This window comes from Taurulus bubalis (genome assembly GCF_910589615.1).
Source record: "Taurulus bubalis genome assembly, chromosome: 5".
NCBI classification, from domain to species: Eukaryota; Metazoa; Chordata; class Actinopteri; order Perciformes; family Cottidae; genus Taurulus; species Taurulus bubalis.
The window spans coordinates 12,222,474-12,247,198 of record NC_136593.1 but is presented as its reverse complement, the minus strand read 5'-3'; the positions used below and the strand labels follow the sequence as shown (position 1 = coordinate 12,247,198).

At 39.9% G+C, this 24,725-nt stretch overlaps 2 protein-coding genes across 2 annotated transcripts in view; both read right to left on the bottom strand.

Annotated features, from left to right (window-relative positions):
• Positions 1–340: 340 nt before the first annotated feature.
• On the bottom strand, positions 341–2,786 carry tmem51b (transmembrane protein 51b; the record flags this gene model as incomplete). Its single annotated transcript, XM_079218412.1, has 2 exons — positions 341–1,550; positions 2,374–2,786. The coding sequence occupies 2 exons, from the start codon at positions 2,784–2,786 to the stop codon at positions 1,097–1,099; spliced, it is 867 nt and encodes a 288-aa protein (XP_079074538.1). The 3' UTR covers positions 341–1,096.
• A 4,963-nt stretch (positions 2,787–7,749) lies between these two features.
• Positions 7,750–24,725, bottom strand: part of kaznb (kazrin, periplakin interacting protein b) — a gene marked incomplete at both ends in the record, with an annotated part of 100,600 nt that continues 83,624 nt past the window's right edge. The window contains 13 exons of the mRNA XM_079217791.1: positions 7,750–7,911; positions 8,951–9,047; positions 9,235–9,401; positions 9,911–10,012; positions 10,247–10,478; positions 10,788–10,906; positions 10,989–11,179; positions 13,554–13,677; positions 14,802–14,935; positions 15,089–15,269; positions 16,903–17,073; positions 17,751–17,887; positions 19,981–20,172. Of these exons, the coding sequence (XP_079073917.1) occupies positions 7,750–7,911; positions 8,951–9,047; positions 9,235–9,401; positions 9,911–10,012; positions 10,247–10,478; positions 10,788–10,906; positions 10,989–11,179; positions 13,554–13,677; positions 14,802–14,935; positions 15,089–15,269; positions 16,903–17,073; positions 17,751–17,887; positions 19,981–20,172 (2,009 nt within the window). The remainder of the gene's footprint in view (positions 7,912–8,950; positions 9,048–9,234; positions 9,402–9,910; positions 10,013–10,246; positions 10,479–10,787; positions 10,907–10,988; positions 11,180–13,553; positions 13,678–14,801; positions 14,936–15,088; positions 15,270–16,902; positions 17,074–17,750; positions 17,888–19,980; positions 20,173–24,725) is intronic.

Here is a 24,725-nt window from a genome sequence, read left to right as displayed (position 1 = left end):
AGAGAAAGGTTGAGGAGCTCAGATATCTAGAGTAGAGCCACACGCTGCTCCTTCGCCTCGAAAGGGGCCCGCTAAGGTGGTTCGGGTAGTTGATCTGGATGCCTCCCCTTTGAGGTTTTCCGGGCACATCCAACTGACAAGAGGCCCCGAGATGGACCGAGAAGACACTGGAGGGATTGAATATCTCGTCTGGCCTGGGAACATCTTGGGGGTTCCCCAGGAAGAGCTGGAAAGTGTTGCTGAGAAGAGCAGCATTTGGAATACCCTGTTCAGCCTGCTGCCCCGTCTAACTGTTTTTCAGTGTCATATTGCAACAAAAATATAAAATCTTGTCATGATGTCAATGAAATAGAAAACATTTATTCTCCACTATTCACCAATAACATACAGCACAGTTTGAACATCTAAATACCTATAAAGCAATGCATAATTGTTGATGTCACTTCCCATACAAGAATATACAATAGTTTAACATTTATAATAAGTTTTATAATTTTACAGTTCACACTGAATGCAATATATACATATGTTGTTTTAATAACCAGTTTGTTTTAGACAAATATTTAAAAACAACTTACAAAAATCACTCATAAACTGATTTTTGCCCTCAGTGCATTATTTTTTGTAGTTACAAATCACAAAAAGGTTGCACATCTAATGCTTGTGATAACGCTTTAAAAACTCCCAGGTAATTAATTTCCCTTTCCCCCTTTTGAATTACAACAATATAGTTCAAATACTTCCACAATTAATCAGCATCAATATACAGTAACAATAAGAATTCCTGGGAAAGTGAAAAAGATATAAAAGTTCAGGATATTGTCCATTGCAACACAACATTTGCTATTAAATAAAACTGAAATCTCAACGTTGACAGCGTATCCTTTCACACAGAATTAATTATGCTTTATATAATAACTATGCCAATCACAAGCTTCAGTGATGAAGACAATGTTCTCATCTCAGTAGTGTGTCTGCATGGCCTCCGCCACGCTGCTCCCAGCTACATTTAACCTACTTAATACCACCTTTGAAAATGGGTTCTCAGAAACAAAGTTATTTATATTCATTGGGAGCAGCCGATAAGCGAGAGACACTACACTAATTCAGGCATCTCATTGTCATACTGCGGTGGCGGAGTGATAGGTTCAATGGTCACTGGATTCTGTGTGGGGCTGCGGATTTGGATGCGGAAGGCCTTCAGGTGCAGTTTGTCTGATTTGATCCTCCTCACCCGGAGAGGCCGCAGGAAACGGCTCGCCCGGCTGGCACTGCGAGTGGGCAGGCTAGGGTTAGATGTGAGACCAGGAGGGTCAGGCTGGATCTCAGCAGCAGGTTCAGTTGGAGCTGGTGTAGGATCATTTAGAGGGTTGACCTCGGAAGGGTCGTCAGTGGGCTCCGTTCCCTCATTTTCCACAGCGGCTATGATGTCCTCGTAGGACGGCAGCTGGGAGGTGCTACTGCGAAGGTTGCTGTGGCGGACGAGGTAGTCGGCGCTGCCGACTACCTCCTCGTAACTCGGGACGTTGTATGCTGGTCGCTCTGCCGCTCTGCAAAAGAGTCTCAGTGAGATAGTGCAGTGTAAAAAAAACACGTAAGAAAATCAGCAAACTTTAAACATGCAATACATATTCTGATGCCTCTCAGGAACAGCAGAAACAAGCCGTGAATACAACACTGACATATCACTGACTTATCACTTGGTTTATATGACAAACGGTTGCAGTTTTTCACATCCAGCAGATAAAGAGCAACATTATCCTTCATTTGGAGTTGTCTGTGTCCAACTGTCAAATGTACAGTAAGTCCAACTGTCACTCTCTTTTAGCTCCACCTTTGGCAACTCCCTGGATTATCTGGTTCTTTAGCTGCTAAATGCTCAACTATGTTCACCCGCTGTCTGTACAGAAGCCTGCTGGGGCCAAAAACAGGGCGAAGAGAGCTGTGAGACTGAACCAACACAAGTTCAGGGTTTATCATTTTCACATTACACACATGCTCCAGACATTGATCTATTATTAATATAAAAATATGGATTATGGCCACTGTGTTCTTCCCCATGAAGCCAATAAAATATATTATGTGACAACAACTTGGGCTGTTTAATGAAGATTAATTTAGCTAGACTACTGTTAAGTAAAACAACTCCCATATATACTACGTAAAACATGTTGGCGATTAAAGCATCTTTACATTTTTTATGATGGCTTACGTTTTTTTATGTACAAGAAAACAAAAGGAAACAATCACAGTAATAATTTGGTGCAGTCCATTTGTTGTGCACCAGTGTACCAAATCTGAGTCATACAGGAAGTTGACAACATGTATTAAAAAAATCTGAATATAATAAAAAGACAAAGGGCCATCACTTACATTTCCTCCTGCGGCCTTGCCACATGGTTCATGAGGGGGACTCCTGTTGCCACTGCCTGAATACTTGCGTTGCGTCGCCTCTTCCTACTTCTCATTCCGAGGAAAATGGATAAAAGCAACATTGCTGCCCCTACTCCAACCAGCACTATAGCCACTATTGAAGGATTCGAGTCTTTTTCTTCCTCATCTTTATCGCTGCCAGACCCTCCGGTGGAGTTGTTTGACGTGGGGGAGCCGTCCGAGTTCTCTCCGTCCGTCGGTATCACAGTCCACACAATCATGACGATACCCAGGGCTACGAGTCCCACTCCAAGGGCGCACAGGGCATAGTGAGCACCTGAACCGGTGCCCTCCGAGCTGGAGGATCTGTTGGGACTGTTGTCGTCGCCGCATATACCCCGACTGGAACACATCTCTGCAGGAAAAACTGGAAAACAGAGAATCACCAATACAGTGAGAAGTGACTAGAGAAAAGGAAACATGAGCCACACAGAAGTCAGCCACATTACCATAAATAATACTATTACTAAGACCCATTAATTAACACTACACTATGTAAACATTTAATCATCATTATATATGTATACATGTCAAGTCAAGCCTAACTAAAAACACACATGTGTGCATCTCTATCTCAGGCATTAAGGAGATTGTTATCTCTGGGATTGTGTTTATCACAACTGCTCAGAGTAGGTCTAAAAAGCATTGTATTGCTGCAAGCAACAAACAATCTGCTCAATCAATGTTCAATCTGAATAATGCTATTGATAAATCTGGCTGCATTGGTCAATAAATGACTTCCTTTACAGTTTGTACAAAAGGGATGAGATTGCTAAATTTTTGAGCAACAGGAATGAGAGAGCAGGTTGACAATAAACAACCCGTGCATTAGTAGCTCCACACATGTCTAAACATGTCTTAACATGACAAATGAAGAGACATCTTTTGATCGAGAGTAATGACTCACACTCAAAAAATGAAGCGACACAAAAAGTAGTACAGTGGCTTGCAAAAGTATTCATACCCCTTGAACGTTTCCACATTTTGTCACATTACACGCCACAAACATAAATATATTGTATTGGAATTTTATGTGAAAGACCAACACAAAGTGTCACACAATTGTGAAGTACAAAGAAAATTATACATGTTTTTAAAAAAATGTCACAAATAAAAAACTGAAAAGTGCAGTGTGCAAAATTATTCAGCCAATTGCCTCGTCTAAAGGTTTTGTTTTTTTTCAACAATTGCACATGTACAATTTCATAACATGTCAATAAAAGACGGCAAAATACTTTTAAATTAACATGCCAGGGGTGCCGAACGAGCGACGTTCACTTGCCGCTGTCCTGGCATTTGACTGCCTGCCACAGATTTGCCACAGACTTGCCTCTAGGGGCCAGTAGTCAGAGAGGTGCCACAGCCTTACACCTGACTGACGCCTGCCCCACGCTTGCCACAGACTTGCCAGTGCCCCAAGGAGGAGCTCTGCCTTGCTGATCATCTTGGAACTCAGACTTAATTTACTACAAGTTTCATCTCTGCATCTTGCACATTTGCAACGCTCCACGGACAGACAGACAGACCAAAGTAATCAAATCTGCCTCTGTGGTCTTTCTCTCTACAGTAGGTGTCTCCAAGACCAATTGTCATGATGACACATACACAATTTAATTAGTTTTTATTTGTGTAGTTAAATTAAGATGTATAAAACACTGTGATAAATAATTTAGTTTGAGTAGGAATAATTCCATTTTGGACTATTTTTTGGCTTATTTCTATTACTCCAATCCTCATCATATCATTATATTTTAAGGCTCTTTATTCCATTAGAAAGCAGCCTGCACATTACCCACAGAAGGACGGGAGAATGCTGCTCTATTAAGACAATAAAGTTACATTAAGTGTGTTTACAGTTCCATTTATTGTTACACACATTTTAACCTTATTTTAACTTCACTGCATTTAACATCAAATGTAAATAGATTCCACCAGTTATTTCAGCCATACATTACATTTTGGAAGAAAATCTTAATACTGGGATGTTGATTTCATCCATTTTACCTCGTCCATCCTGTGAGTGTCTGAAACGTTGTGCACTTTGATACAAGATTACACTGATTTGAGACACTAGATCAGTATTGGTTTTATTAAATAAATCAAATATCAGCTCCGACATGATCCACATTACACACAATTTCTTTGCCAATGCCATTATACAATTCTGCTTTCCTCAATGGTGGGCCACAGAGTTTTTAGTGCCACATTTATCTCTGGCATTTGGTGACTTTAGGTGGCTGCTATCAGATCAATGGTATATAGATCCCCTCATATAATAGACTAGCATCATTACCAAGGCTAAAATGTGGTGACAGTTTGGCATTACAGTGGTTTATGATTCAGTTTGCATGCTGACATCAATGGCTTCAATATATGTGTATTGAGCTATTTGTTGTGCATGTTAGAGGCTGGACGGTTTGCATGGGTGTGTCCTGTTCCACATCAGGACATTTCAAACATTTAAAAAGATAAATATATCCTGTAATTATCACATTAATAACCAACTGCTTCAATGAGGATACGTTTTGGGTAATATAAACTTCTAAAACAGTGAACTTGTACTGGGCAGGTTACGTGGCTCATCGAGCTGCTAGTTCTTTTGTTGTTTGTAAAGTAGGAAGGCACCCCAGGAGGACACGTACGTCTTCACAGGAGCGACACCCAAAAACGTATCCGGACACAGAGATCAATGTGAAGATAAATGTGCGACCCATCTACGAGCTCCTTCTAATCTGAAAGGCAGCAGACCAGGTGAAGGTGATCTGGAAGAGGCCTTACCTTTCGCCGCTCAATGCCCAAGGACTTCCCTCTTCACCTGAATCACGCAGGTGTTTTCAGGAAGAAGACATAAAATGAAGGAGACATAAACGCAACTACCGACGCCCCGTCCAACTGAGATTCGTGTTTAATAAAATCACAAAGCGTTTTTATAAATACCTATATGCTACGTTTACTGCCAGAGCAAAAGTGTTAAAGAGAAACTTTGGTCAAATTCCAGCCGCAGTGACACCTCCCTTCTCCAGGTAGTAAAGTGTGTCCCTGGTTTTCCGCGTGGTCCTAGTGCCGCTATGGTTACTTCCGCTGGGGACAATTTAGTGATATAAGAAAGGTGGACACATGCGGAAACAGATTATTAAATTCATTGAAATTGAATAATATAATACAATAACACATGGTGAACGTAGTTGGCATGAATGGAGACGTACAGAATTCCTAAATTGCTTTAACAAAATATTATTTATTCAGAATAACTCTAAAGGAAATACATATTATTATGATTGTGGCTGTAATGATTATAATGCCACTATCGATTAGTCTGCCATTTATTTTCTACATTAATATGTTTAGTCTATAAAAACCGGTAACAGAACCCAGGAGGGTTGGTTGTTTTTTCCACTCCAAAAAAGTATTCAGCTTTCTATCATATAAAACAAAGGAATGCAGAATCCAGGTCTTATTTGGAACTTTTGTATGAAAACTGTCTTAAACTATTAATATGTTCACCTCTAATGATTCGTGTTTAAATATCACTAAGGCTAAAATAACCACACATGTGGCCTGAAGTATACAACTCATTATTTATATCATCACAACCATCAAAGATATACAGCTGACAAAAGCAATCTTACTATAGGGTCCATTCAGTATCTATGTTGGAGCTTTAGATTGTGTCACACAATCTTCCTTGGTAGATGAAGTAGTGGTTACTGGTTTGAGTGCAGAGCAGCGCTCTCCCCTCATTACCAAACTTAACCCCCTCCTACTCTGCTTCAAACTAATTGGGATGAAATGCAAACAGGAATTGTGTTGCAGTATTATTTAATGAAAAAAACACAATATAAAAAACTAATCAACAAGCTAATGTGACACTTTGGAAAATTCTGACCACATTTTCAATATATAGTATAACAAAATCTTCATACATAGGATAATATCATGGATAATGTTTTAAAAGAGATGTGAATGCATTTGTCTTGAACAATACAAATAACAGGGCTAAACTGTATGTGAGTTGACAAAAATGTCACCTTTAATGATGGCGTACATGAAAAGCTCTGACAGCAGGGTGAAGAACGACAGTAAACAGTTGTATTAACACGGGTGTTAAAAGCATAAACCAGAGTCCTTCCCTTCTGGTTTCATACACGTTTGAACTAGTCTAATTTTCCCGCTGAAACAACTTTGCTCTTGGTAACTGAAGGAGATGCCCAGATTGTGACAGACAAACCTGTTTTCTACTATTTGTATTGGCCTCAGGCGTTCAGCTCACACAGTGTGGCCCTGTGACATTTAATGTGTGTTTTCATGCTCAGGAAAAAACTTTAAACCACTGTGTGTTATAAAACATGAATAAACTGTACAAAAATGCCAGTACATTCTCTCCACTGACCTCATAATATAAGTAACAGTATAAACATGTGCAGATAATTTGCTTGAATGTTTACACATCAGCACTTTCAAACCCAACATTCAGCTGTATGTTTTATCTACATGTAACCTAGATGCGATTTGTTAAAAAGAATATTTCACATTCAAATGAAAACCAAAACAATTTCAGTGCTATAATTAAATTACTATATTATGTATAACACTAATGAGAAGATGGATTTTTACCAGTTTTCAAAATGACTGAATTCATAGTAAAGATGATCCTGGGTGCTAGAATCATAGAAGTTTAACTTTTTGCCATTTTTAGCTCCCCCACATGTCCAAATGAAATATCTTTTAATGTTGTAATGACAATTAAACAACATCTCACTCATATATGTACAGCTGCTGACCGGACAGCAGATATGTATCTTTACAGTGAAAGCATGTTAAAATGACTTTTTTCCTATAACTCAAGCATAATCATTAATTTACTGTAATGTTAGAAATAGTCAAAAGAGTAGAGCAGTAAACAACGGTGCTGTGAGACCTATTTCATATAAGGCATCAAAGGAGAACAACACTGTGTTCAGTTATTTTGCAGGTTATTCTTAAGCCTTGTAAACTCATAATATTAAAGTAATTTCGGCGTTTAGTCAGAATAAACCAAAATTGACTACGTCCATAAACTCATTTCCCTCTTTATTATATTTACAACAGCACCTCCGGGTCAAAAATTATTGTTTTTTCTGTTCAGAGTTATTCTAATATTGGCCAAAACATGATCATGATAAATATCATATCAAGTGGTACACCCCCTTGAAGATAACTTACTCTTAAAAGTCAATCAATGCTGAGTGTAGGTCACTCTCAGTAGCAAACAACTATAATACAATAACAATGTAAACAATAGCAACAACATGAACGATCTGGATGGCGGAGGCCGGTTCAGACATTGGTGATTTCAACACTCTTGTAGGTGTGCATCGGGCTGCCTTTGGCCCGGGGAACGGCCTGAACTCGGGCCTCTCTGGGCAGAGAACCGCAGCTGCCGTGGAAGCCCAGACCTCGCTCCACACAGTGGCTGTTGGCGTGTAACCTCAGCGGACTCTGGAATTGAACACAAAAAAAGGCATGAAATGGAATGTAGACTTTCTTTGTCAAAATAATAGCTTTTTTTCTATATCTTAAATGACTACTGTGTTCAAATATTACCATCTGACAATGAAGTAAAACTGTCCAATAAAAAGCCCCAATTTGCAGGACAACTCATTACTGTAGATGAACAAATAGTTTTAGTTGCATTTTCCTATAAATTCTTTTGAGTGTCACCATGTAATGTTTAATATACACCTATTTCACAAGACTTAGACTTTTTTATTATTATTTCCAAACTGTCACATGTTGCAACAACCAATTAAACAGATAAAACTTCCAGCAAACTAAACGTTCTCTCACTATTTTACACTTTTGAATGATTGCTCCCTGCGTCATGTCCCAAGTCAACATCTCTTGACACAAAGAAATACATTGCATAGCTAGCGTGGGCAATGCATGTTATCATTTGTTTTTTATAGGCCTGAAGGGACGAGCTATCAGTGTTGCCGACTTGGCTACTTTCTCACCAGATTTTGCGACTTTTCAAGCTAGCGCCACCAGCTACTTCCATTGGAAAAGAGATGGCAACACTGGGCTGCCAGTTTTGAGTTTTTTGGTTGGGTAATTTTTCTTATCTAGCGTTCTTGTGCTGGTTTCTCGAATGTTACCTACCAAAGCATTAAGGAAGCTACTTTCTCTCAAAAAAGAGAGATGACTTTAATTACAATCTTGAGCTGTGTAATAGTTTTGTTATGCAGAATAAATGGCAACTAGTTGTCAAGAAAATAGTCATGAAATAAAATATGCTGTCCTTCTTCATGCATGTGTCATCTGTCAGGAAATTGCAGCTGAGAAAAATGCAGAACCACCACACGTGTGTACAACAAAGCTACTCGGCCTCAATCAAACCATGTCTTAGACTCTAGACTGCAAAGAAGATAAATATATGACTTTTGGTAAACAGAAACATTTCACAAATGAACTGCTGTAAGTCTGGTGATGTTAGATAAAAGAATGTGTATGTTCATAAGAGAATGAAATGGAATGATACCTTCCCTGATCTTCTCATCGACAGCCTCTCCTCTGCAAAGCGGTTCACAGCCACCGGCGAAGAGGAACCGATAACTTCACTGCTCTGCTCTGCACTGCTGGGAATACAAGGAATAGACTTATTAATGTATGTGCATGATGGTTTAAATTGAACCTTAGATAATCAAATTGAATTCCAAAGGCAACAAAATAACTGGCAAAGATGTTTAATATTGTAGAACAAAATTACTTTTGCAGGATAGAATATGAAAGTATGCCACAAGAGTTGAGGGTTTTTAAATCTACCTGTGAGGGACGGCGAGAGATTTAGTCTCTTCGTACAGGTGCCGATGCAGCATGTGCTTGTTGCTGGGGATTCCCAGAGCTTTGGCCATGGCATCTGTGTCAAAAGACGGATCCAGAGCCATCACAGCTCCATGAATCCCTTTACCCTGAAGATTGTCCGCAAACTCCTGGTGAGAACACAGATGCAGACTTCAGACTTTCTCTACAGTCCTGTCAAAAGTCATATTGGTACAGTCAAATTTCACAATAATTAAAGGTGAACCACAATCATGGTGGTGTTTTAGTTTCTAATGCCACAATTCCACCAAAAACAAGCACGTTCAAATAATAAAAAGGTAAACTATTACAACTATGTCTGTTTTCTTTCAGCAGTGGTCGAGGCTTTATTTGAACTTAATTGAATTTGTATGTACATGGAATTTAGGAGCAGTGAGCTGCTGTAAAGCATCCCAGGAGCATCTTGGGGTTCAGTGTCTCACACAAGGTTGCTGAGACATGCGGACAGGAGGAGCCGGAGATTGAACCGCCGACCTTGTGATTGAAGGACAACTAGCTCTGAACCACATCCGCCCCAATTATTGAAGGACTCCTAGAAACTAGTAAGTAGTATCTGGTTGCAGTCTGCCCTTTATATCTCCCGAGTAAATGGGAATACCGTCACTGACCTTCCACCCACCTTGAGGTCTATGTCTCTGATCCACTTCATTACTCTGTGACATGTCCAAACAATGGGGTCCCGGTCTTGGTGCTCACATTTTGCCCGCAGTGCCTGAAGGGCCTGCAAAAAAACACAACACACAGATAACTGCAGAAGCACTTATGTGGCAGGGACCAATGAAAATACAGAGAGAGGTTAGGGAAGGATGATGGCCTGCTCAAGCTACGGTGGATAATAATGGAAATCAAATCCAGTTTTGTGAGTGTAGTCAAGTTAAACTTCATGCAGTGGTTGAGAAACGGCTATCACTTCCTTTTCATCTAGTCTCATATAAATGTTGATCTTTAATCTGACCTCTTTATCGAAACTATGTATCTGCAGGAGCTGTATCGCCAGGAGCAGACTGGTCTGGTGGAACTGGTCGCTGATGTTGAGGAATCTCTCCAGGTCTCTGCGGCTTAGAGAGTTCAGCACTCGCCCGTCCACTAGATGAGCCTGGAAGGTCTGCGAGTACTGAGGCAACCCCACGTCACTCAGCCACGATGTTGCAACCCAGTGATGGTCCATCGCCGACGCCTTCGATAGTCTGGAAGATGATTAGACAACACCGATCAGCAGTGGTTGAAGTTTTTAGATCTTTCTAGAGTAGAAACACAGTGAAAATACACCACTGAAAGTTGAATGTGTGGAATGTGGAATAAATGTAATGGAACAAATAGTATCCTCTGGATTGTAGTCGAGTAGAAGTAGAAAGTAGAAAGGAAAGACAAACACTGAAGGGCACATATCTCAAATGTGTACTTATTACAGTTATTGAGTATTAAATGTACTTACTCTACTCTTCCACAACTAATAACCAATATTAAACCTCAGCGTTTTGTTCGCTGCTGCTCACCCTTGGTCCCCTTCAGCTCTCCTGTAATCCTCAATGGCCAGTCTCAGTTTCCTGTGATGAATGGGATTACTGACACCTAGACCCAGCTCCAAATCCTCATCTGTCAGGCCTAGCAGGACCTAAAGAACAGACATCCAGTTATTAATCAAACGAGAGCAGCTCCACTCTGAAGCACAACAACCACTGATGCCAAAGGTGTACCTTGCCACTTTTGACGTTTTCAGAGCAGGCTCGGATATACATGGGCATTCCCATGACAACCTCCAGCCAGGCCTGGACTGCACCTGCCCTCCATAGCGACATGCATGTGTTTCGAGTGAGCTCCGCCTGCTGGAGGCGGTCCAGCTGCTCCTCGCCGTCAGACAAGCTCTGCTGTGTGAGGCTGTCAGAGTCTGGATTGGTCAGGAGAAGTTATGGTGTAGCATGCAGGAGGGGTTCAGGGTCAGAGGGATATGGAAATCAACAAAAGTGAATCATCTGGAGAAAGGTTAACATCAAAATCAGAGGGCATTCAGATTAGAAATACACAGAATCTCTATATAATCTTGTATATCAACAAGTGAAATTGTGTCAAAAAAGTAATTGAAATTGCACCAAATGGCCACTAGGTGGAGCCAAACAATTCCTTGTAGCTACACATCCTGTTTGTCATTGGATGGACTGTATTGTGTATATAAATTGTTTCCCTGGATTATTAAAATAAATAAATACAATCCATTTCTTTATTTCAGGAGAGTGTAGTCGTCCAGTGAGTTCTAAAACTACAGTACTGTGTTTAGTAAAGTTGTTAAAATCCTTCAGCGACTATCTGATGATTATGACAGGACTAAAGACCAGTAGGATAATGTATAAGAGACACAGGGATTATTCATAAAACATCATGCAGGAAAACACTGATTCATACTGAACAAAAAAATCCAGGATGAACGCTGCGTGTTTACCTGAGTCGTCTCCACATGCTGACAAAAACGTTGCATGCAAAGTCCACCATCTCTTTTTCAAAAGAGTTTCCATAAGAAAACGACACAAACTTGAATTTTTTTCCAATGGACCTGAGTGATATGAATAATCCCCAGAGTGCAGAAACAGACAGCTGGTAATCACAGATGAGGAGTTACTCACTGGCAGGAGAGAGTTGCCATTAGAAATGGCAGGAGGAGAGGGATAGACACGTTAGACTGGGACACAATAACAAGATTACTCATGGAACAGAAAACTGCCACATAGGATGTATTCAGTTACTAGTTTTATTTTTAAAATAAGATTTCATTTCAATTATAATTCATTTTTGAAAATGTTAAAACCTCCTCAACAATCTGGCTGCAACAGCTGCACAGATAAATATGTTACCTCTTCTTTGTATTTATTCTTTTTAAATAAAATACTTCAATAGATTTACTCTTTTATGCAACATCTCCTAAATTACAAAGCATTTAACATAGAATTATTAGAGCCACATTTCCAAGAAATGAGGAGGGATTCTACACAAAGCAAAACAAAAACAAACTACAAAAAAAAAGGGTCCGTGCATTCATAATGCAAGGAAGATAACTTGGTAAAGGGAAAAGGTAACACAGGAGCAACACAGGATTATGGAGAATATTAATTTGATTGGCAATGAATGGACATCTAATCAAAGCAGCGAAGAGGGATCATGCAGGTCTTTAATGTGCATTCCTATGTCTCATATTGGCACGTTAGATAGCTCTCAGTAAGAAATGACTCAGACATGAACAATGTTACGAGGCTAGTGCTAACAGTGACAGAATGAGACGCAGACTTTCAAGAGATGAGCGTTTCACCTTTGGCACTTGCACATGGTTTCGACAGCAGATGAGAGGTGTGTGACTATGCATCACTGTTAACATTTTGTTTGTGTTTTCACGGCCGTGCAATTATACTTTAAGGAAGATAGTCTTTCAAACTCTTGTTAGCCAGTCGTTAGTTATTGAAACTGATAGTATGGTATTGAACATAAATGGATGAGAAAACTTCATGAAAAAAAACTCCCTGCTGCCCACATTGTGATATGTTTATACATGAGCCAGCATTTATAAAATGAACATGATGGCAATCCTGTACCAGCAATACCTCTGAAACAAAGTACTACTTTCCATTCCAACAAGCAATTTAAAACAACAGAATTTTGGCCAATGAAACTCCAAAAGATCAATTTCTTTTAAAGCCAATCCGATGATATCTTCTCTTTCATAATAGGAAATGGGCCAAGTAAGATTGGGAATAAGAAGGAACTTTGAAATCAATGTTGCAAAGCATGATAAAAGCAACTGTAAAGTAACAAAAGCCAAATGACATTTATAGTAAATACACTAGCTTCACAATAACTCCTATTTACATATGAACAGCAGTCCTTCAAGTCTCCAGTTATAAAAAAAACATAAAACACTAAGACATTTGGAAGATAATACAGCATAAACATGTCTACACATAATAATAAACCCATGTATATATTTATATGCATGTAAACATATATACATATGCATACATGTACATCTATAAATATATATCTAATTTACAAACATACAATTTAAAGGTAATATACTGTACATTTATGGGGATAGCAGTCTCTTTTAGGCATTTCTTTTAAAATGTACCCCCTCCAGACAAACCCACACACAAAACACTCTTTACACACAGTTAAAGCCAGGTGAATATCCACACACATTTAGCACTCACACGCAGGCTCACACACTCACTATCACCAGTCAGCATCCTCCTCTATATAATAATCAGGGGTGGCTGTACCATCAAACAGGCCGGGGTCCAGTGACTTGCGTTGCTTGCCTCGAGCGAACACCCGCGACAGCGATCCCAGAGTCATCTTCTCCTTCTTCTTCTTACGCTTCTGGTCCTCCAGATCCTCCATGGACTGAACAGAGCAGATGAGACAGGAAGCTTGGGTTTGTCATCTCGTACAGCTGAGTTAGAGCTGTAATTCAGCATTTGGGGAAATATGCCTATTCACTTTCTTGAGACTAAGATTGGCTAGCTTAGCTTAGCACAAAGACTGGACTGGAAACGGGGGAAGCAGCTAGCCTGGCTCTGTCCTAATTTGCCTCCCAGCCACTTGAAATCAGGGGCAGGTTAAGACATTGTTAATGAGGGGGCCAGACTAGGTCACAGTTTTAAAGAAGGGGGACACATTTCTAAAATTAGTAAAAATGTGTTAAGACTCAAATTTACAGCCTGGCTTCTTGGCAATAATAAACTGTACATTATTGTTACATTGCTAATTCAGTGTAAAAATCTATGCAAAAATAATAAACTATATATAGTGTGAAATAATATTGATAAATCATATGCTGCTATTATTATAATAGCCTATTTTATGAATGAATTATGATAAAATGGGCCTCTAAACACAGCCAGGTAAAACCTTGCAGAGGTTCTGGTCTGATGTATCTGGTAGGCCCATTCTGCAATCCCTCAACTTTACCCAGAAGCCAACTATCACCTTGTGACTCTGTTTGGGTGGCACCAAGGGGTCCAGGTGCCACCCCTGGACAACGTCTGGCTAAAGATCACTGATTTACAAAGTATATCTTGTTTATTAAATATTTACAAAAACAAAGTGTCGAGGAAACAATATGCAGTTCACAGGTTAAGTGCCGAACTATTTCTTGGCTCGACAGAGAAACGTCTTGGAAGCTCGACTGGTTTCCTACCTCACTCCAGGAAGTTCCTGGTCCAAGCGAAGAAATAGTCCAGCACATACACCCCTGTACCTCCCTGTCTTTATGCTCAGCTAATTGGCTGCAGCTTCTTCCTTAGCAACCCAGCAAATAAGCATATTTTCAAAAATGTCAAACTATTGCTTTTAAAGTGAACTAAATGCAAAATAACATCATCACCACCACCAAGCAGGCAGGCTGACACCCAGCAGGCCGACAGAACAGAGAGACACAAACAGGAGAAGACAAGAAGATTCGGGAGGTACATTTAGAAAAGTGTGGAGGTGTGATTACTTGGTCGAGGAGGCCAGGCAGCTCTTACATTGCAGAGGGAGTGGGTCCTATGACGAGGTGAGTTGATGTCGCTGGGCGTGGACGAGCGGTCTCCATCGGCTGCAGAGGCGTCGGAGATGACTGAGGGTTGGCGAGAGTGGCAGGGGCTGATCCTGACCACAGCTGGATGTGCCACACACACATACGTTTGTTGAAAAATACCCAGTTAGTATGAGAAACCTCCAGGAAAAACTCTGTTAGTATGTTTAGTCTGTAAAAGCAACACCAAGCAGCACCGAGACTGAGGAGCAGAGCAGATGCAGGAAGAGAGTTTACCCTGTCTGTCCGTGGTGTGTCCGTGGTAGAGGGTCTGCTGGCTCTGACGGATGGCGGCAGTGAGCGGCAGGTCGGCCTGCATCACCCACTCCTGACTGCCGTTCACCACGGGCTCCGTGGGCATGGCCAACGAGTGGCGCTTCGGTACATCCTTTGTCAAGGTGGCCAGAGACTGCTTTGCCTGGGAGGCACAAGAGAAACAGAAACTGAGTCTGACCTGAAAGTAAAACAAACTTGCTCACTCAGGTACACACATTTTGTAAATCTTTTTAATTCATTTAAAATTAATTTCCATGCTTTTTGTTTGTGTTTTGTTTATCCTAGTCTTTATTTTTTCATATCTGTTATGCATTATGTAAAACCCTTGAAATGTCTTGTACATAACTTTACATGAGCTCTGTATGCATGCATGCATGGCTGCATCTACACACATGTACACAGCAATAGCAACAATACACAACTCAATGTGGGACCTTGATAGCTAAATGCAAGACAGTGGTATTCTATGTTTACTTATTCTCAACAAATCCCATGAAAAGACCAAAACCAACATTCAACTGGTATTAAATATCTTATTCCTCTGTGCTATAGAGCGCCAATGTTTTCCAAAAAACAATTAAAAACCAGACGGTGGCACTGGCCAACATGTTCCTCTATTATTTACACAGTAGTTTATTGTCAATTCAATCATTCACCATCCTGTAGCTGTAAATATTCACCAGAGCAACAATAGTGTATTAATCTTCTGCTGAAGTTTCAAACAAATAGTAAGTCAAGTTTATTTATATCGCAATTTTCACAGACAAAGTTCACAAAGTGCTGTACAGGAGTAGAACAAACTAAAAATGCCATACAAGGGGCTAAAACATTAAGAGGTAAGAAAGCACAATAAAAGAAGGCACATGGGTACATACATCATTCAAATACATCATTTACACTGATGGTTGAACACAATTTCGACCTTAAAAAACTATACTATACATATATACTATATATATTTTACCTGTTTATAAAGATTTACGTTTTAAGCAGGAACAAACTGGCTTAAAGGCTGAGGGCCACAACACGGCGGGAAAATGGGAAAGTGTTGAGAAATGGAGTCACACAGTATTAGTGTTGGTCTTTTCATGGGATTGTTGACAACAATAAAAATATTGGAGAACAGAAGCTCTACCCTTTGAAGTTAGCAGCAGGCAATATTCTAATACAGCACATTAAAAACTGACCACGTCTGCGCCAAAACTGTACATGTTTGATGTTTTCCACAGGATTGTGTTGCTGGAAGCCTTTACAAAAAACATATAGTGGGCAACCACTTAGTGGTAAGGGAAACAGTTGGCAACCACAGGATTTTAAATAGAAAGAGAAGAGGAGAAAAAAGAAAGGTAGAAATATATGTTGTGGCTTTGTTGCTTGACAGCGATGCAGCTCTTGCACTGATGTACCAACAAATCTGATCTGTGATGCAGCTTGATGTGAGGATCTGTGGGTGGTTACGACTCGCCGAGGGAGGAGAGAAATTAATGACACACAGACTGACAACTGTACCTCCGAGGCACCGACACGGCAACACAGAAGAAAAAAAAAGGCATGAATTTCTTCCTCAGCCTGGAGAAATAAATACTGCTTTGAGAGAGGGAAGGGATGAGGATGGCAGTTTACTGCATGTGTTTGAACTGATAGGAACACAGCAAGCCCACACCTTGTTTGCATTTACGCCATAAACACCAGATAATGATGCTAATGTGACACTTTTGGGCTTGACTTATTAATTCAACAAAGTTGTGACCGTGTTAATGTGCAGGGTGACTCACCATGGTGAGCTCGGCCTCCAGCTCTTTGACCCGGTTCTCCTTCATGTCCATTTGAGAACGCAGGATGTTGGCTTGTTCTGTGGCTTCTTTGGTCTGCCTCCTCAGGTCCCACTTCTCCCTCTCCAGCACGTCCTTCTCCTTTGCCAGAGCTTTCACTGCATCCTCACTCTCCTGAAGATCACACACACACACACACACACACACACACACACACACACACACACACACACACACACACACACACACACACAAAGACAAGGTTAATCCTCGCCAAGCTCCCTTTGAACGATCAATGGAGCGCGACATTTGAGTCAAGAAGCATATCAGAGCTACATTCTGTGGTATAAGCTATTTCAAAACTTGTATTTAAAAAAAAGAGAAAGGTGGATACATGATGACACTATGGAGACAAATTATTTTAATAACCACAGTAACAAATCACAGATGTAAAGCCATTTTTAAGTGTTTATAAATCTACAGTATTTGTCTTCTCCTACAAAGACATACCTTATATTAATACAATAGTGTTTTACGATAATTTCATTCATTATCAGTTTATGCAGCAGCCTCCACTTATGGACGACCACAGGAGGAGTTATAGCAATTTCATGAACAATTACATCTGCCTACAACTACATTATAGTGTGTTATGAAATAATGTATCAAGCGCTTACATCTGGCTTATGCTCTAAAGACTGGGAGACATTTTACAGCTAAAAAGTAAAACAAATGAATTTGTTAGTGGCAAAACTCTGTTATTGAGACACTGTCTTGAGCTTTTGTGCACTGACATTTCTAGTTGTATTTACAATAAGCTAATGCTGATCAATGGGCAGGGCCGCTGTTACCTTTCGGTGTTGGTCGTAGTTGCGTATGAATTCTCTCAGCTGGTCTTCTCTGCTCTCCAGTGTTGCGTACAGCTGCTGCATCTGACTCACCAAGTCCGCCTTCTCCACTTTTAGACGCTTACGATCAGCTTTCATAGCTGCAACACACAGAACAACACATTCACAAACTGAACAGCACACAGGTGTAAATCAAGGATCATTAACAGCCAATTTTACTGTCAAACAAATATGTGTCAGTGAGAGTTGGCTGCCTGCGAATCAGAAAATGCTTTGCCATTGCAGAAGGGAGCCACTAGGTGGCACTGTGCCTTCTGTTAAACGAGGGGCTGCAGCTTTTTTAATTTTGTTTTAGATAAAATAATGAAATCAACCCAAAAGATAATTGGCACAGTAGCATGTGTTCATTCATTCATTTAACTGTTTTGGCTGGCATGTGGAAGCTTTCAGAGAAACTTTCAGAGAAAACTCAACAGCCATGATGCAACTGGTGGGGCTCTTTGCAAGCAATAATAATTACAACGCTCCTTTCAGAGTTTGTGCTCAACAGAGAGACAAGACTGGAACCTGTACTTTTCATAACTGCACGCATGTGTCATTCAGAAGGCATTCCTCCTGACAACGGTTCAGTCTCTTCATATTTTACACTCAACATTCAAACCTGTTTTTCTGCAGTTACACAACACAGCTTACGAGCTTGCAGTGTACCACCTAAGACTCAGAGCAGGGGAGAGAACAATGCAAAGCAATACTGTCGAAACTAAACTAAATCCACAGTTGCCTTTTTAGGTTTTCTCTCCTAATTTTGTACAATGAATCATCCTTGATGTGGGATGGACTGTTTTTACTCTCTGGGTTTCAATATGGTTCGATTTTTTTTTTTCAAACAAAAAATGAACGCTACATTCCAGTTTGCGTCAATACAACATTAATATTTCAGAGCAAAGCTTCTATTGCATGATTGATGGAAATTAATTAAAATGAGATGAACCTGGAGTCTTCTTGGCTGCTCATCAGGGGCGATACTCATTTCCCACCAATGTTGAAACACATGCACATATATAATCTCTTGTCTACCGTCATCAAACATAAGATGTTAACACAACTGATCTTCTGAAAGATTGCACACTTTCCATTTAAGTGCAAATGTTTGACACCTTTGGCACATACATGACAAAACAGATTCAACCTAAAATGGATTTTAAAGACACAGCCCTCATCTTTTTATGACCACAATCTTTCTTTTTGTTTGCTGCAGGTAAAGAACTTGTACTGAACCACCTGAACTGCGTACATATAGCATGATGAAACATGAATGTGTGACAGAGAATTATTCTTTATTTAATTTATCTTGGAAGCAAAGATCTTTATGTGTTCACATAAGCCAATGCATCTTATTTACTACTATGATACAGATTTTTACTCATTGTTGAGTTGAGGTCTGTTGCTTTTTGTATGTTTTATTACTGGTGCTTTGTTGCTTATTGTATATTCTATTACGTATCTGTGCTGTAAGATGACCTTGAGTAAGATGCCATGAAATAAATGTATTATTATTATTATTATTATTATTATTATTGGTATTTCACTACTCAATGTCGAAACTGGAAGCAATGTCAGTCTGGAGGAAGACAAGTGGGTTTGCAATGGATTGTAACAGATTGGAAAATGAGCTTCATTTAATTATTCTAGTGTTCTTTTTACCAGCAGCCATGCAATACTGGCTTGAGTAAGATAACAATGATGGATGATGCACAAATACTGTTGGCTCAGAAAATATGAGGCATGTGTTCAACAGAAACAGGTTAGTCCTAAATTAGTTAAAATATGATGTTTATTACATGAATAAAATAACTTATGTCAGTTCAGTTAGAACAAGATGCTTCAAAACAATGATTCTGATCGTGTTAGTGTTTTGGCCAACTCATTTGAAGGAAGCAGACCGTATGGCCATATTTGCCTCTAATTGTTTGCTATCTTTGACATCAAGGGTAAGAAATGTAACATATCACTGCGAGAATGTATAGAATTCAATATAACATATTTAAGTTAGCCAGTTATTTGGAGAAAACCTGGGAGATGAGGGAAACATATTTTTCAGGATATGGTTAGGGTAAAAACACATCATACGAACAGCAGCTGTATTTGCTGTATATTTTAGGTAGCTGTTCCCTCAAACAAAGGACTCTGGGGGATTAGGTGAGACAAAAAGGCACCGGTGTTGGCTCCTGACCTTGTAAGGCCTCCTTGGCACGGTCCAGCTCCTGCTCCTTGTCACCCAGCTGCACTCGGAGTTCGGTGGCTGAGAGCAGATTGGCAGAGCAGCCTCCCTGGGTCTCCTCCAGGTCCTTGCTCAACATGTCCTTCATTTGCCTCAGCAGGTGGACCTCCTCCTGAAGCTGGACCACCTCCTCACGCAACAACACTGAGGGAGAAAGAGAGAGTTTGGGAATTTAAAGTATGCAGAAGAGGAATGAGGAAACTAAGAGTGCAAGATTGAGAATATGAAATCATAAGAGAGGTGAAACTAAGAAAAAGCTAAAGAATGACTGAGGGAGAGAGAAAAAAAGAGAAAAGGAGGAACATAGAAAAGAAAAAACAAAATACAAGCAGCATAAAATGAAGGAAGTCATAAGGAATTTAACAAAGAGAGCTTGATTATGCAGCACATCATAGAATATGCGTTTAAATCAGCATAAGAAACCACTCAAGACTCACAACTCCCCCTCAGCTTTGGCCACAGGGGTTAAAGATTCAGTGCTGAGTGACAGACTCAGGACTGAAACCTGCGAGGGTAGTCGGCAAGTGAGAGACAGCAGTCTGATAAGATTTAATAAAGTATCAGCGACACACACTCGAGGCATGCTCCTCAGCGCTGTGTTTTTCATCCGCTGTGATACGCCTCCCAACCCTCAGGGGAAACAGCGAAAACAAACAGGAGCAAGAAAAGGAGAGGACACAGCGAACTAAGGAGGGAATTAACAGACAGGAGCTGGTGGACATGTTTGCTGAGCAGCAGAGATGGAAAAGATAAAATAGATACGAAGAAATCTTTCATAGGTTGAATTGTAGTCCAGTGAGGGATACCATGCAGCAACGGAGGAACAATATGTCATAATGATTTATTTTGCTCACACAAGTGCAGAAGGTTTGTTACAGAAGAATGCACTCTTTTTATAAGAACAAAGACAAATGACACACACAAGCAGCCAAAACATTTAACTTCACAGTAAAATCTGCAGCCCCTGATGATAAATGTGTAATTCAACACCAAAAAACCCATCATGACACCTTAATACGCTACAAGATGGAAGAGCACAACAAAAAGAAAGGTTGCAACTTGGATAATGCAGGAAAGATTAGTTGATTAATCAAGTAGTGGATCAGAACATTCACTATTTTGATTAACAATTATTAAAGTAATTTATCAATTTATATCTCCAAATATGCAGATTTTGTTCTTCTCTACATGGCCATGAATGCCATATATTTGAGTTTTTAGAAATTTGAGATCAGGAACTTGTGAAGATCATGAATCTCTGCAGATGACTTCACTGCAATCCATGTGGAACCAACCGACCTTCAAACACATGCCTCCCTGTATGGAAGGCTGCTCACCTGGCAAAAAAAAATCTAACGAGTAAAAAAAGTAGACTGTGCCTTTAATTATATGCAGATCCCTACAAGACTCCATGAACAATTATGTAAAGTTCAAGAGCAAGAGTGCATGCAACAAAGTGCGTAAGTGTGTGTGGGTGTGTGTGTTTGTGTGCACGTGTGTGACGTGTGTGAAAAGAAAGAAGGTCTCTGCAGGCCTGCAGCCAGACCTCGTGGGGCTGCAGCAGCTCCGATAAGAGAGGAAGGGACACGGCATCGGTCTCTGTCGACTCAGGACTATGAAATCACACCGGGCAGCTCTGTGCTGCATGTGACAAAAATAGTCTGTTTCCCTGAGAGAGCAATCGTTTAAAGTCGTCTTGCAGCTTAAATCCGCTTATTCATCTGTTTACCTACAGGCTTTCCTATATTTGTCGCAGGGTGCCCAGCTGCTGCTTTTTATGCCACTGGACAGAAGTGTGCGTTTTGTAGGTGCCTCATTGTGCTTGGCTTAATCTGCAACTTTAAAGAGGCTGTTTAAATTATCAGCTGCTCTTGCTTTGATAAGAAGGTTGATCTACTCTTGTCGTTGCGGAACAGCAGTTGTGTTTAGCAGATGATTTGTTAATCACATTATTCTTAATTGATGAGTCTTTTCCTCTTTTACCTCAGAATCTAGGAGTAGTATATTAAGTATAGTCACACATGCAACATTAGCTTGTGTGACATCATCTACTTAAGGTACATTTCAAACTATGCTATAATTGTGTCTTGAGGAGTCTTTACACGTGGATTTAGTGAGAAATGTGTCTAATTTGCAGATAAATCGGTTCCATGATTCTCCCAAATCCAATTTTACATTTATTTCCAGCATCATCTCCTCATTCACTAATATACACAGACCCACAAACACACTCTCCTCATGGGTTTCTTGCTAATCAATTTGTGTGTTGAATCGGGGAAAATTTCAATCTCCCCTGAATCTGTGGCCATTTCACGTTTAAGAAATGTGTGAAAAGACACACAGAAAAGCTGTTTTATTGCACACTGACTTGCATAAAAAGCTACAGACACAAATCATTTCCCAATAGATAATGTGCCTCCACATGTTTCATGCAATCTTAAAAAAGCTATTTAAATTGACAGGAGTCACATAAACTGTACTCTGCACTACTCCATTTACATCGTAGCTCTCTCAGCTCTGACCCTGGAGTGCTTGTGCAGTAAGCTCGGTCGAGCTATTAGAGTCCTCCCACAGACGGAGAGAGGCCACTCTTCTTCGTTTTCAGCAGTGGCCCATTCTATTAATTTCTCATCCAAGCCTGATTAAAGTGTCCATCAAAGCCAGCGAGGTCCTGGCCATCACTCCCAGTCCCTTTCCCCTCTGCATATCAGAGCCTTCACAAGCCAGCGCAGACACTCACATACACAAACACAGAGAGAGAGAGCGCTGGTGAGGGGTGTGCAGTGGCTGTTGGCTCATGATTAGGCTTGAAAGAACGCAGAGGCATCACTCTCTGCTTGGCAAGAGAAAGAGGGACCTGGAAATGTGTGGATTGGCAGTCAAAGACCTGAACTAGCCTCCTCTGAAGCGTATGCAGGATTAGAGTTAAGCTGTTTATATACATGAATGGTCAAAGATGCTTAATGTGAGCTGTTTTGGAATATTCAGTTTGGATGAGTTCAATTTAAAGTTCTTGTTCTTGTTGAAAAAACTAAAAAGTTCAAAAGCAGTTTCAAATTAACTATTCTCAATGCATCTGAATCGATTGGCTCTCATAAATCAATCAGGCAACTTTACAGAAAGTGAACTGATGTGCATGTTGGCCAGCTTCATTCATTGTTTTTCTGGATCTGAACAACAGACATTGCTTCCTTGATTTAGTTTAATAGAAAAAGAAATTCACCACATTATGGTGAATTTCTTTTGACAATGAGGCCTTCAGTCTCATTTCAATTCAGCATTTAAAATGGTTAAAGGGTCAGTTCACCAAAAAACTAAGAGAAATATTGTTAATATAATATACTGTTTTACTATCCTCTATACTAGTTTTGGTTTCATTCAACCAGGTTTTGAGATATGTTTTCAACCCCAGTAAGATAGGCGTGAATGGGATTTTATGTGTACTTCCCAAAGCACTGAATTGTTTTAGGGCTGTAGCTAAGGATTTTTGTAATTGATAATGTGCTGAAGACCACAATTAATTGATCAGTCTATACGATGTCAGAATATAGTGAAATTATGTAGTAGTGGTTTTGTCCAACCAACAGTCCAAACCCCCAAACTATTCAGTTTACAATGACATAGAAAAGCAGTACAATATTCACAATCAAGAAGCTGCAACTAACTTTTTTGATGTATACATACAGTATATAGTTGCTTAAATATTACTAAAACAACTAATTGATTCTCAAAATACTTGCAAGTTTTTGTGTTGATAGACTAATTCATGATTTGACTAATTGTTCAAGCTCTGAAAAGTTTCATCGAGAAAGCATCAACAGTAAAACTCCATCCATAAACAATGTCCTGATTAGAAACTGTTGACATGGTGGTATGTGTATTATCCAGAATAACATTGTGATGAAAAATGTCTGTTTAAATTGTTGAAATATACAGTAAAATGCTTAATGTCACAAATGACAGAATTCTCAGAACCACATAGACGTAAAACCTGGACAAGCAAAACTGAAAGTGTCTGCATGGCTCAATACCTGTAAAGAGTAAGTGAGAAAATACATATTTTAATATACTTAACTATTAAAACATTATGGAAAAAACTAATTAAATAGAAAATAGCGAAACCATGAAAATACTATGGGTAATATACGATGGAGAGGGGTGTCAAATATATCCGAAGTGACAGCAGCCAGCTATTCTGCCCTGAGGAGTTACGATGTGCATGGTTGTCACTTTTCGAACCTCAGCCTCCCTGACAATTTAAATCTGTGTAATTTTAGTGAGTACAGTGGTTCTGCGCAGCTATTTCTGCCCTACACAAAGCCAGAGGCGATGCTGTCTTTCCCTCTCCTCCAATCTCTCAGGTACAGTACCTGACAGTGTGATAACAAGGTCATAAGGTAACTTTACTACTGTATCATACAGCGCTGCAATAACAATATTTTTAATAGAAGTCTCCTGTGAACAACCAAAGCATATTAAACTGTCTTGGAGGAGTTTCAAGCGCAAGAAACACATCTTCAACCCGTTTCTATCACCTTGAAATAGCTGCGGAAATGTCCTTGTTGTGTAATAATAAATAATTACTGTGGCCTTTTTAAAACAGATGCTTTAACCCTGACACTGTCATTTCCAAAAAGGTCAAATTTTCCTTGCCACAGTCCTGCCCTTGTAAACAACTACATAACATACAGTGCGGT